At 43.8% G+C, this 13,175-nt stretch overlaps 1 protein-coding gene across 8 annotated transcripts; it reads right to left on the reverse strand.

Moving 5' to 3' along the window:
* Positions 1 to 10: 10 nt before the first annotated feature.
* Rad51ap1 (RAD51 associated protein 1) lies at positions 11 to 12,970 on the reverse strand. Of its 8 annotated transcripts, none has more exons than XM_087659339.1 (10): positions 12,877 to 12,970; positions 10,515 to 10,570; positions 9,267 to 9,402; positions 6,537 to 6,646; positions 4,851 to 4,937; positions 4,291 to 4,440; positions 3,098 to 3,259; positions 1,574 to 1,723; positions 1,022 to 1,109; positions 11 to 938 (listed from the first exon to the last, which is right to left on the reverse strand). In XM_087659339.1, exons 1-10 carry the CDS (start codon positions 12,891 to 12,893, stop codon positions 914 to 916), a joined length of 981 nt encoding a protein of 326 aa, XP_087515465.1. In that variant the 5' UTR covers positions 12,894 to 12,970; the 3' UTR covers positions 11 to 913. The 8 variants fall into 8 exon arrangements, with proteins under 8 accessions (XP_087515465.1, XP_087515464.1, XP_087515468.1 ...); XM_087659338.1 differs by having other exon boundaries at positions 4,291 to 4,443; XM_087659342.1 differs by having other exon boundaries at positions 9,260 to 9,402.
* Positions 12,971 to 13,175: the final 205 nt, after the last annotated feature.

Here is a 13,175-nt window from a genome sequence, read left to right on the forward strand (position 1 = left end):
CACTGCACAGTTTATGGTAAGCCATTAATTTTTTTATTAAAAAGTGATCAGGAACACCATAAGTGATATTCTCACCATAAAAATAATTATTTTTATTGACAATAAATCTAAGCTTCTTGAGAAACTGCATCAGCTGATGACAGGGGTGACAGTCTTTCACCTCGGGCTTTATCTAAGGTGAAGACACCACTTCCCCTTGCTTATGCTGACACACAAGACTCACATTAGCAAACAGACACACGGAGACGCATGGTATCAGTGAGCGCATTTTAACCTTTCCACTCTTATTAAAGGGTCTGACATTGAGAAGTTCATACAGTGTTATAAGATCAGCTACACGCTAACCACCTGTCCCCACGGAGGGACACATGCTGCAGTACAGTCGACATTTTAATATGTACAAAAAGCAGAACTCTCACTAAAAAAGACCTGGATAAAGAGCAAGCTTCTCACAAAGCTACAGAAATGTAGCATGGGAAAGATTTCAGAAACGCCTCCTGAAGGAACCCAGGATGCCCTTTTGCCAGACAGAGTTGGAGGACATGTGATTGCCGATGTGCCGCAAAGCCCGAGTGACGGTGACTTATGAAACATAAGAAAACACAACACACTCTTCACTCTTCAGGAGTGGCACAAGGAGAGGCCCCAGAATCTTTGCTGAAGGGCAGAAGGTTTTGATGAGACCAGAATCACACAGAGCTCCTTCATGTGATCCATTAAAGGTTCTTTTATGTGGACGCTGAATATGACAACCCGCTCTGCAGTCCCAAGGGTCTCAGAGGTCCTTTCCTGCTACCGTACTTGGCTGCTTGTGGTACTTGGATGCAAACTCTTAACTGGTGCTAATCGGGAGAGGCCCAGACGCAGGCTCTGACTCGGGGACCTGGCGGGGGTTCCTGCCCATGAGCTGCTGCTAGAGTTTCTGCTCCCGGAGGCGGCTGCAGGAGAACACAAAGGCACACAGTTAGGTCCAGCTCTACAGAGCCATCACGAGCTGCAACAGATCAGAAGAAAGACCCACACTGACAAACAGGAAGAGCACAGGCAGGCGGAGCATCCTGATCTGAAACCCCCAACTCCAACGCCTTCAAAGTCTTCAGCTTTTCTGGCTGTGGAGCAAAACATATGTAAGAAAACAAAGACAAGGCATTTGTGTTACATGCTTTAGTGCTCCAGTGTGCCCAGGCCTGAGTGCTCTGTTAAACTGAGGCAGCCAGCAGGTCTTAGGGCCAAAACTCGTTGCCAGAAAAACCAAACCAAACCAACCCAACCCAACCCAACCCAACCCAACCCAACCTAACCCAACCCAACCCAACCCAACCCAACCCAATTATTAAAACTCTTGACTCTGTGACAGTCAGGGCTGTGTTCACAGATTTTTGAAGAATGTCTCCATTTACTGAAGTTTTCTTTACAGCAATGAGAATAAGTCATGCACACCCTGATGCCTGATCGGGAAATGGCAGGACATTTGAAACAACATGGGACCTGCTCACCCATAGCTCCTGTGACTAGGAAAGAGGTACCAATGGCAGCCTCTTAAGCTGGTGGCCTTGCTAGCAAGTTACTGTACCTGGGGGGACCCACTTGGGCCTCTTGCTTTCTGCTGAAGGGCTGCATATTTTTGCTGGTTTCCTAGTGGCCTCGGAAGGAAGACCAACTGGCTGGGGTAAGGCTGGAGATCCTGATTTGATGGCAGCTGGAGCTGGGTCTGCTGAAGTCACTTATGTGAAACACAAAAACAATGTCATACGGAAAGATAATGTTCAAGTCTAAAACGATATGAGAGCAAAGAGGTGAATGTAGCCTGACAGCTATTGTCAGAGCCCAGATTAGAAACCAGGATTGACTTCAAAGGTCATACTCAGAGCCATTTTACAAATAATGCCTCTTCTGTATGTGTCAGGGATACTCCTGTAGAGGGCTCTAGGGTTATAAAGAACACGTGATGTGGGCATCTTATTCTCCAGAAACTTACTGTCCTACACTTCTCTTTAGTGGGAAGTGAAGATCTGTGTCTACTGCAATGTGCTGAGACTCCAGGAATGCACAGTAGGAAGGGACCTTGTAATCTTGGGCATGTTTAGGAGGTGTAGAGAGAGGACCATGGCTGAGCCAAATCCTGGCTGAGGGGAAAGATGAGTGGAGGTTTTCCTGGCATAGAGGGTAGAGCATACAGTGCCAGAACGCAAGCTCCTGTCCTGTTTATATGGATGGAGCAGGGCTGTGAGGGGAGGAAGGGGAGGAGGATGAGCAAGGCACTGCCATGCTCTCACAGGCCATGGAAACGAGTCTGGCTGTCACAGATCTATTTTCTCAGGAGTGACTACCATGCTAAAAACTTCTCTCTTGGTCATGGTGATAAGACACCTGCCAGAAGGCTGAGACGGGAAGATTAAGAAAGTAAGGCCAATGGGGTTGGGGATTTAGCTCAGTGGTAGAGCGCTAGGCAAGCAAGCGCAAGGCCCTGGGTTCAGTCCCCAGCTCCGAAAAAAAAAAAAAAGAGAGAGAGAGAAAGTAAGGCCAAAAAATGATTATAAATAAATAAAATAAATTTTGTTAATAAAAGTTACATTTTATGATAATCTATTATAAAATACAAATGCAGAAACAGCTAACTTTTGAACATAAGAAACAGGTGGCCCATTTCCAAGTTGTCACAAACTCTCACTGTATGTTTCAACTGGGTCCTCAAAACAGAGATTAGGTCATGAAAGGAAGCAAGGACTTAAGCTCACCCAGGCCTCACCGTTTAAATATCCAGATAGCATGGTCCAGCCTCTAAATGGGACAACCTGGGATTAAACTCTTGGCCCTCAATGATGTATAAAAATTCCAGCGTATCTTGAGACAATCTGAAGTGTTCTAATGCAGGTGCAGGGGTTTGAGGAAGGCTACATGCTAACAGGGGTGGAGGGTCCATACTCAGTGTTCTTATGGCTACCAGGGCTCAGCATCCTTAGCTTTTGTCCCTAGCCACAATTCCTTTTAACTAGACATGTGCATTAGCAAAATGTTAGAGGGCACAGGCGAAGATCTGGAAACCTAACAGACCCGACCCGACCCTGTAGAACAATGGGTTTGAGAGCAGGCTCACCTGATGCCTCCTCACGTTTGGGTTTTGATTTCCTTTCCTTCTTTTCTGCTTTGGGTTTCTTCTGCACTGGTTTCTTCTTTGTTTCTTTACCTCTTCTCACACCAAAGTCTTCATCGCTTTCCTCACTCTCATCAAAATCAGGATCACTTTCTGAATCTTCACCTAAAACAGAAATTACACAGTCTTTCTTGGTTTTAAAACAAAACATGAGACTTCTGTTATGTCATCTGCCATGGCCCCACGGTCACTCAGCACACTTAGAATGTCTTACCTCCATGAAAGCATGGTGCCTGACCTCAAACGTCAGCTCTCCTGACCTAACACCTCCCAGCATCCCTTTATAACCTCCACACTTCCTTCTCCTTTGTGGGGCTTTATTTTCTAGTCCTAGAGCTCAAACCACGGAATCCACACTTGCTGGACAAGTTCCGCTGGGCTGCCTGAGGCCCTTCAGTTTATATACCATCGCTTTAAAAACGTTACATAGGTGTTCCCTCCTGTGACACACTCATCAGAATTTGAGCTGTTTCTCTCATGACTGCTCCCTAGCGCCTAGACTATGACATATACCAAAAGCATCAAATATCTGTCCAGTGAGTGAGCACATCTGTTATTTGCTGATAGCGTGTCAAAATCTAAAACACTGTGTCTGATTGGTGTTAATGTACAGACTTACTCTTTTAAATTTTTAACACATTACAATTCTGTCATATTTTCCCTCTGCCCTTATTTCTATTAAGTCTGAAAACAACTGATAATAAAATAGTCTCATATTACTTTCAACTCAACATACTTCATACATTTCTACTAGTTATAAAAAAAGCTGAAACCTGTTGGAACAGGTCAAGGGTTGGTCCATGGCTAGTGACAGCCCAGCCTGCCGCTTCCGCCTCTTTCCTAAGTCTCACTGAGCTGGTTCTCGAATGTGCTAGTCTGTCTCAATGCTCACACCTTTCCCTCGGTCAGAAATGTGACTTCATTCTTTTGGTTTTTCTAATGCTGTTTGTTCAGATTTGGCTTAAAGGTTACCCCTAGACAGTTTCTCTCGATGTGGCCAAGCTCAATTTAACTGTTCTATGAGTTCTCCAGTTTACAAACTTCCAAGGCTCAATACAGTGCTTTGTGTCTACCCTGCTCTCCACGCAGTTTTTCCTGAGTTCCCGCAGAGTAACCCGAAGCAGGACACAGCTCACCAGTCGCACTGTCCGGCTCAGTGCCGTCAGCACTGCTGCCACTGCTGCCTTCTGAGAGCTTCCTCCTCTGCTGAGCCCTGGCTTTAGATGTTGTTCTCCTCTCTCCTTCAACATCTCTGACGTCCCCCTCCTCTGTGATCTTGTTCAAATCTTCTGGAGACACGAACACCAGTGAGAACTCCGGGCAGATTCCATGACCTCTGCTGCCCTCCTCTGCTACCAGTAACACACACCAGGCCATGGGCCATGCCAGGACAAAGTCTCCCAGGAACAGACTCTGGTTTTAAGGGTAAGTCTGAGACCTTAATGAGTCATAGCCAAAGAACTTTCCAGATGCAGCCCTTTCTTATGTGGCCACCGACTGTGGAATGAAGGGTCTGAGTAGTCACGACTGTCTAGTGTGGAAGAGAGTAGATCTGCAGTCAGAGAGAACCAGACTAAAGCATAAAGAAACAAGGGCCAGGATGGGGAGACTGTTCTAGCTATGGGTGTAAGAACTTAAACAAGTTAGAAAAATAGCACTGTGAGTGAAAAGAGCTGTCATTAATATCGAAACTTACCTACATCATCACTGGCTACACTGCAGTTAGAGACTCGAGGAGGTTTATCTGTCTTTTCCGTTTTCCTTTTGCCGGTTGTGTCAGTGCCTAACACAGGAAGAAAAGAACCTCAGCCGCATCCCAACCAGTCATTGTCTAAAAAGCAGGAAGATGATCCCTGAAACACGCTAACACATATTAACACATAGACGGGAACAAACCACCTCAAAGTCATACCTGCCCAGATGTTTTACCTGGAGGAGCCAGCACACACTGTGAGTGCGAGCTCTACAATGACTCAGGTTCACAGTCAGCCTCCGTCTGTAAACCTGCTCATCGTCTCTAGATCTAATTCCTGGTCTATCATTTGAAGATAATAAATAAGTAATATCACCCTGTGTGGACGAATCCACAGTCATGCTGACTTAAGCTCTGTGGTGGCCGGACTGTCCCTGTAAGCTCACATGAGCACTTTTGGGATGTGGAGCCCTGCTGAAGGCAGTAACTCACTGGAGGCTGAAGAGGTTAGGCTCAGTCCCTCTAGTCTGCTCTTTATCCTCCTTGAATGTGAACAGAAATGTGATCAGCCAGCTTTCTGCTCCTACCGCCATGGTCCCCACCACAGACTCTCTGGAACCACAAGACAAAATAAACTGTCTTCTATAAATTGCTCTTGGTTATGGTATTTTATTACAGCAACTGATATAAACGCTTTCCAGTCATTACAACCTAAAAATGATACAATGCTAGAATATTCGTACTGTAGGTGGGCAGCCTTGGATTTCAGCCCTAGCACTCACTATAAAACAAAACACAACCAATTCCAAGTATTTAGGAGACTTAAATAATGATATTGACAACATTAAGTCCCTGTGTAATGAAGAGCATTACTCAGTGAGAAGTACCAATTCCAAGGAAAATTCCTGCTCTAGGTTTCCATGTCTTCTGCAATGAATTCTAGTCCTTTGATTTTAGATATAGCACATAACAACACTCTTAAAATGTCTGATTCCTGGTTAATAGCCTTCCTAATAATAATGGTTTATTTTTAGAGATAAAAGTAACTTAAAAAAATTAAAAGCTACGCCCATTCTGTCACACATACAAAGTTACAGAAAAAACAAAATCACAGAGAAACTTAGAAGTCACAGTCTCACTCTGAAGTCTGAGCTTTCAGAAAGGTTTTGTTGTTTGTTTCTTTATGAGACAGGGTCTTACTGTGTGGCCCTGACTACCCTGGAACTCACTCTTTAGACCAGGTTGGCCTCAAAGTCAGAGATCCATCTGCGTCTGCCTCCCAAGTGTTGGGGATTAAAGGCCGGCACCACCACGCCTGGCTAGCACCTCCAGTATCTCACAAATTATTCCTATTAGGACACGTTCAAGAAACCTGGATTTAAAGGGAAAGGAAGTGAACTGTTAGGACTATACAGATAACTTCATCAAGACTGGACTCTTACCGCACAGCAGCAGCTGCCGCACAGGGCAAATCCTATCCTTTAGGAATGAAGCAAAGAAACGTATGTGTGGGACACTGACACAGTCGAATAAAGAACTGAATCCAGGGTGACTGCTGCCAAGTGCTCTTTTTATAGATTAAGCTGTGTTCCTTCCTCTGTGAGGGCCTACCTTACAAATGATCACAAACAGTAAGACACGTTTGCAGATAAACACGTTTGCAGATAAACACACAGAGAATAGACTTACTTCTCTCTTCGGGCTTCTTCACTTGGTTGGTGAGTGTTGGAAGTTCCTTCACAGATAAGGCCAGGGCAACTTCTAGGCCTCTCTGGAAGACCTTGTCATCTAAAGCCATCCTGAAATAGATGTGTGAATAACAATGGGGTGTTACGTACAATTAGTGCAGCAATACCAGTAACTCTAAAGAGCAAACTTTCAGACTTCCTGCATTAGTGCCTAAGAGCAGCTTCCTTCCAAAAAGTCCCCAAAGCATCCTTAACTGAGTGAGACCCCTAAAGTTCAGGGGGGTCGTGTTATATGTGTAAGTGTGGGAGGAGAAGCCTGCATTGCCGCTGGCTATGCCAGTAGCTCTCCTTTCTCTTTACTCTCAGCTCTGCCTGATGAAGCTCTGGTTTAACCTAAGACAGACTCCGTTCAGACATCACTCCCACCCAGAGATCTCTCAGTCTTATCCATTGCGGTGGCAGATATAACTCTTAAAATAAATACTAAAAGTATCCTCAAGGAGTCTTCAAGGTGAATCAGGTAGGGAGGTGGGGAAATAAGTCATCCCAACAATTAACCCATAAAAACCAGACTGTAATGCCTTCCTGCTCAAGTGGACCAATAGTTGTAATTATTATAAGAGGACAACCTCAAAGACAGATGAGGTAAAATTACACAAGGCAAGGAAACTGAAGTGTATCTTGAAGAACTTATTTTTTAAGCAAGTTTTCCTGGTGGGGATAAATATGGTCTCAATTCTATACACGTATAAAATTGTCAAAAAGTTTTATTGAGATATAATTCGTGTATTATAAAATAGTTTCCTATTTCCTCTTCTCCTTGAGATAGGGCATCATGTACCTAAATGTCTTCAAATCTCACCTCACATGCAGCAAAGGGTAACTTTCCACTTCGGGTGTTCCAGAATTCTTCAACAGAAGGCAAACACTCCACCACTGAAGCCACATCCATGGCCCCACAAAACCCACCCTTTAGATACATCAGCAGCTTTCAGTATCTCCAGAGTATCTTAGCACCATTACTATCCAGTTTAGAACACTTTCTTAGCCATATCCACCAGCAGCCATTCCTGATTGTCCTTGCTTGCTGGGTTGTGTCAACTTGACCATGCTATAGTCATTTTGGGAGAGGGGACCTCAATTGAGACAATGCTCCCAACAGATTGACCTGTAAGCCTGTGATGCATCTTCATGATAGAAGTGGGAGGGCCAGCTCACTGTGGGAGGTGTCATTCCTGGGCTGGTGATTCTGGGTGCTTTTTTATGAAAGCAAATCGAGCAACTCATGAAGGGCAAGCCGATAAGCAGCATTCCTCCATGATCTCGGTATCAGCTCCTGCCTTTAGGTTCTTATCCTAACTTCTTTCAGTGATGGACCATGTTGTGTAACTGTAAGCTGAAATCTGTTCCTCCCCATGTTGCTTATGGCCATGGTGTTTGTCATGGCAATAGAAACCCTAACTAGGACATCATCACCCTTCTCTCAGTCCCAAACAGACAGACAGCCATTTTCTGTTTACATGGACCAGTTTACTCTGAACACTTCATACTAATGGAATATGTGGCTTTGTGTCTGAAAACAGAATAATTTTCCCTAGCTCATCACATTACAGCATGCATCTGTAGTTCATTTTCAGTCCATGACTGAGAACACATATCCGGTTGCTTTCCTCTTTTTTTTTTTTTCCGGAGCTGGGGACCGAACCCAGGGCCTTGTGCTTCCTAGGCAAGCGCTCTGCCACTGAGCTAAATCCCCAACCTCTTTTTAATACTCTCACATTACTATAAACACTGACATAAGGTGGAGGTATTTTCAGTTTCCTTGGGTACTTACTGTCTAAGCCATAGACAGAACAGTCCTGTTTCACATTGTGAAGACTGACACTCTGTTTTCTCGGGTACCTGTGCCATTTCCCAATCCCACCAGCAATGTCTGAAGGTCCCAGTTTTGTCACATTTTCATTAACACTTATTAACATCACATAGTAGTTGAGAAGTGATTTGTGGGTAAGAAGAATCATCACGCCGTGGTTTCCTCTTGCATTTCCCTGACAGTGAACCATGCTGGGCACCTTTTTATGTGTTTGCTGATTACCCTTGTACTTTTGGAGAAATACTTACTATGATATTCTGCATGCTGAAATTAGACTGTCAGCTTTTTACTAGAGCGTTGTGTTCTTTACACATTTTGGATAGAAGTTACTTAAGTTGTATCTGCAAATCTGTTTCCCACTCATGAGTAGTGCTTATCTTACATTTAAAATCCTATCCATGACATTTGAAAGTAGAAACACACAGAACAGAGCTTGGCATGCTGTTTCTCAGTGCTTACTAATTTTCTGAGGAGTCCATGGCAGTAGAACGTGACCCATCCCTCACACCCACATCCTTTCAGGACTATATTGCCTTCCCGCTCTTCGTACCAAACAATTGTTCACAAATGTTTAAAATGCCCTTATACTTGTCCTGCCTTTTAACAAAGTGGCTTTGTGAGATCTGAAGCAGCAGAAATAGGAGCAGAGTCAGCAGCATTAGTATTAAGGGTTTGTTTGTTTTTATGTGAATTTATTTTCCAAGCCACAAAGTCAGAAAGCACTTAATGGCCCCTTCCCCATGCTCCAGACAGCACTGACTGTCAGCTCAAACCCTCATTTAAACTGAGATTGTAAGCTGTGTATCTTTTAAATGAACCCATCTGATGCCACATGTTATTTTGGGTCTTACCTCTCACCTTTTTTTAGGGGGTTCTGTTGGTAAGACCTCTTCTTTTTGGAGATTCTTCAAGTTAGGTTTTGGCTTGTCTTGCTTTAACACTTTTGGCACGGTTTTTGACTTGTTTACAGGTATAGATGCAGAAATAAAATCATCTATTTTTGTATAAATTAAAAGGTAAAATTATTTTTCTTGGCAGCTTAAATTAATTATAGTATATCCACATTCCACATATAATCAAGTTTAATTTCTATACCTTAAAAGTTAATAAAGACAATTTGTCTCTATTTTCTTTCTTCCATCTCACGATGAACAGTGGCCTGTTTAAGAACATCACTCTACCAAAAACCAATTCACTGAAAACTACAAAGGTGAACTAAGACAGTACATAAATGTCAGCCCTAACAACTAGCTAAAAACCTATAGAACCATTAGGAAATTTGTAAAATTGTGCCTCACTGAGTGGAAGAAAATGACCTTTAACTAAACGTCACAGTGTAGCCCAGCATGCTTGCCAAGGCACACTGCTAGTGAAAACCAAGTCTAGGCAAACAGGAAGCACCACAACACTGCTGCTTTCCTCAGGTTTTTCTGTCCTATAATCCTCCAAAGTCTTGTGGCTCTTCTAGGAATATTCAAAAAAACATGTATACTACACATGAATGTATATTTTCAGGATACATGTATGACTGATCACGTACTTTTAGAAGAATGTGTTAATATATGTTTCTTTCATGCATCCAGGTACAGAAATATACCATAACTTTCTGCACATTGCACCCTACCCAGGGTCATGAACACAACTGGTAATCTGTCAGTACCTGTTACATCCCCGTGACAGCAATGGAAAACGACGACTTATCTGCCAAACCACTTTTTCCTCAAGCTGTGGACACAGTGCAAAACAGACTTCTCTGAACTGAGAACTGCTAAAGTATTTGACTTAAAGGAGAATTTGGTGGTCTGGGAAGAGCATGTGTGAGGCCCTGGGTCTGATCCCCAGTAAACACTCTCCTCCCCAACGCACAACCCCAAAATACATAGCAACACACACACACATGCAGAAGAAAATTATCTTACTACAAGTGCACTGTAATCTAATGAAATGTTTCTCTAACTTTGATCAAAGTTCTGACAACAAAGACAAATATATGATCAATACAATGACAAAGCTTAAACCTAAGCTTTCAGGGTAAATTTTTCCATATCTGACTCCAAAGAAATACATTTCTCAATGTATTAAAGAAAAGTAAAAGGCTCTACTTACCATCAGAGTCATTGCCAGAATCCTCAAACTGTGAATAATTGACTGGTTTTTTATTTCTATGATCAAGACAGAAATTTTTCATTACTGTACATATTAATATTTTACCTTCACCTTAAAGTTTTTAATAGTCTTGAAGAAAGGAAAATGTGTTTGGAGTCTCTCAAAAGTACTTCAATCCAAAGCCAAGTACTTGGCATTAACGGAAACACCAAACCCATACCTAATACACATAATGAGAAGAGAAATTAATTCAGGAAACTCCCAAAGTAAAGAGAAAACAACTATTATCAATTAAGCTTTGTATTGTTTAGTGGCAACTGGGTATTTATAAACTGTGTGCCCTTCTTTGCTTACACTATAAAGTACCTGTTCAGTTTTAACCACATTTTAAAAATTCAGTTAGAGCAGAGCTGAGACTCCATGATTAAGAGCATGCACTGTTCTTTCAGAGGACATGAATCTGGTTCTCAACACCCATGCCAGGCAGCCCACAACTCCTGTAACTCCAGCTCCAGGAGGACTAAGAACCCTCTGACTTCCTCAGACATTGCACGCACATGAAACACCCACACAGACACCTAAAAACTCAAACCAAAGCCAAACAAAAAAACTTTAAAATAAATCCCCCTACAATACCAAATAATGCTTTCTTAATGGAATGCACACTTTACAGTAGTCTGTTCCCAGCATCTTTGTGGGAACTAAGAGGGCAGAGGAAAAGGATGCTCAATGTAGAAAGGTTCATCTCCTTCCTCTGGGAAAGCAATGTAAGGCTGCCCTGTCTTCCCCATGTGTACAAGTTCGTTCATCAGTTGCCGTTCTTTCAGGCAAAAATAGGAGTTCTGTGAAAAAGTGGCTTGTCCACCATTCAGCTCATGATCCAGACTTGTGTTTCCTTGAGAGAACGCACATCAAAAGGAAAGGTGTTCATGTTCTCTCCCACACGTCAGAGTGTAAGAATTTGACAGCTACATAAACTATGAAAGCATCTTTAGGAATTGTGGGATTGAAAAATAGTAAATAGAACCAAAAGCCTACTAAAAAAATAATATACTTGGGTTGAGTTGTAACAGACATGGATTCTTATTGATTCATTAAACACAAATTACCTACTGTATGTATTTTAGAGACTCACTGGAGTGAGATATGCAGGAAACCATTACTTTTTAAAAGCTCTTTTAAAATATGTGGATATGAAGGTGTCTGCGTGTGGGTATATGCACATGAGTACTGGGTCCCCCTGAGCTGGAAGAGTTGTAAAGTGTCTGAAGTGGTTAGGAACGGGACTTGGGACCTCTGGAAGAGCACCAACCACTCTTTTAACTATCGAGCCAGCCCATGAATGCTTCTGTTTTTAAAACAAAACAAAACATCTGAGTAGGTGGCAGTAGAAACTGCAAGGACTAACCAGCACAGTTCGACGTCACTGCCTCAATTTTTGTTAAGGTTCCAATAGTCCTATCATCATTGTAGTGTAAATGATAGAAGAGTGAAGACAGGTGGTTTGTAAACAAAGTACAACCAAAGTGAGCCGAAGTGGCTAAAGTCAACTGCTGTGCAACCTTAAACCCAACTCTGACTCCTGGATCCATGAGAAGGTGCAAGGAGAGAAAGGACCCCAAAGTGAGGCTTTTCTCCTTCCTCCTATGTTCCATTGTGGTGTTTATTTTGTTACCCCGCCCCCCATCTTCCAATAGGGTAAGCTCCAGCTCTTAATACAGTACAGGCCTAGGTGAATTCACTAAGTTAATTTGTTTGGTTTTGCAGGACTAGGGATTGAACCTGGGACCTCTCATCTGCTAGGCAATCAATCCACCACTGGGCCAGTCTCTGCAATATTCAGTCAGTCTACTAAATGGATAGCATCCCAGTTGTGATCACGGAGAGAGGATTCCAACTGTCTAAGGGAAAGCAGAAAAGGACTGGAGTCATGTGACAAGGCACCACGGCTTGAGCTGGATGTTCAGTTAAATGGGTCGCTCTTCTTAGGGATTTGAGGGGCTCAATATAGGCACGACTGCCTTTTCTGTATCGCTGGGCTGTTGTAGTGTTCAACATATGAAGGCCACATACATGGTCACTAGCGGCCACGTAAAGCGCGGTTCAAATGCCAACCTGCCGTGTCTCTCTGGGGTCGGGAGAGTCAGCGGGCAACAGCTGCAAAAGGAAGCCGAGAGGCGGAAAGCAGGATGCTAGGCGGGCCACTCTGAGCAGCGGGTGGCTCTCACCAGAGACTGGCGACAAGCACACAACCCCGCTGTCCTCTGTCCGACCCTGTCCTCTCCCTAAGCCATGTATGACAGTGGCCCCCAGCGTCCCCCGTTCTTCCTCCCTGCCCCGCGGGACGTCATCGACTACTCACCTGGTAGGGCGCACCATGGTGCCCTTCCTAGGACAGCAGCGACCTGGAGCTGGAGAGCAGCTGTGGCGGTTTCAATTCCCGCCCAAAACCAGACGTCGGGCTCCACGCCCCGGTACGCCAGCCCACCAATCATCGCTCTCCTGCCTAAGGCGGCGCCTGCGTACTGAGGAAAGAGCGCCTGCGCGCACACACCTTTGCCAGGGCACGGCATTCTGGATCCTGCCGCCCAGACCCAGAGTTTGTTTTGCTACTGCACTTTCGTCACAACAGCGATGTGGTACCAACTCTAAAATGCAATA

Source organism: Rattus norvegicus, chromosome 4, assembly GCF_021556685.1.
Source record: "Rattus norvegicus strain SHRSP/BbbUtx chromosome 4, alternate assembly SHRSP_T2T, whole genome shotgun sequence".
Taxonomy (NCBI): Eukaryota; Metazoa; Chordata; class Mammalia; order Rodentia; family Muridae; genus Rattus; species Rattus norvegicus.

Bases quoted from the DNA above. Each gene is read 5' to 3' on its own strand.
- Rad51ap1 (NM_001398921.1), bottom strand. The intron at 4,938-6,536 runs GTAAGTCTATTC...TTCCTGTGTTAG, and splicing joins GAAGAAGCCCGAAGAGAGAA to GCACTGACACAACCGGCAAA. The intron at 939-1,573 runs GTACAGTAACTT...GTTCTCCTGCAG, and splicing joins GCCCAAGTGGGTCCCCCCAG to CCGCCTCCGGGAGCAGAAAC.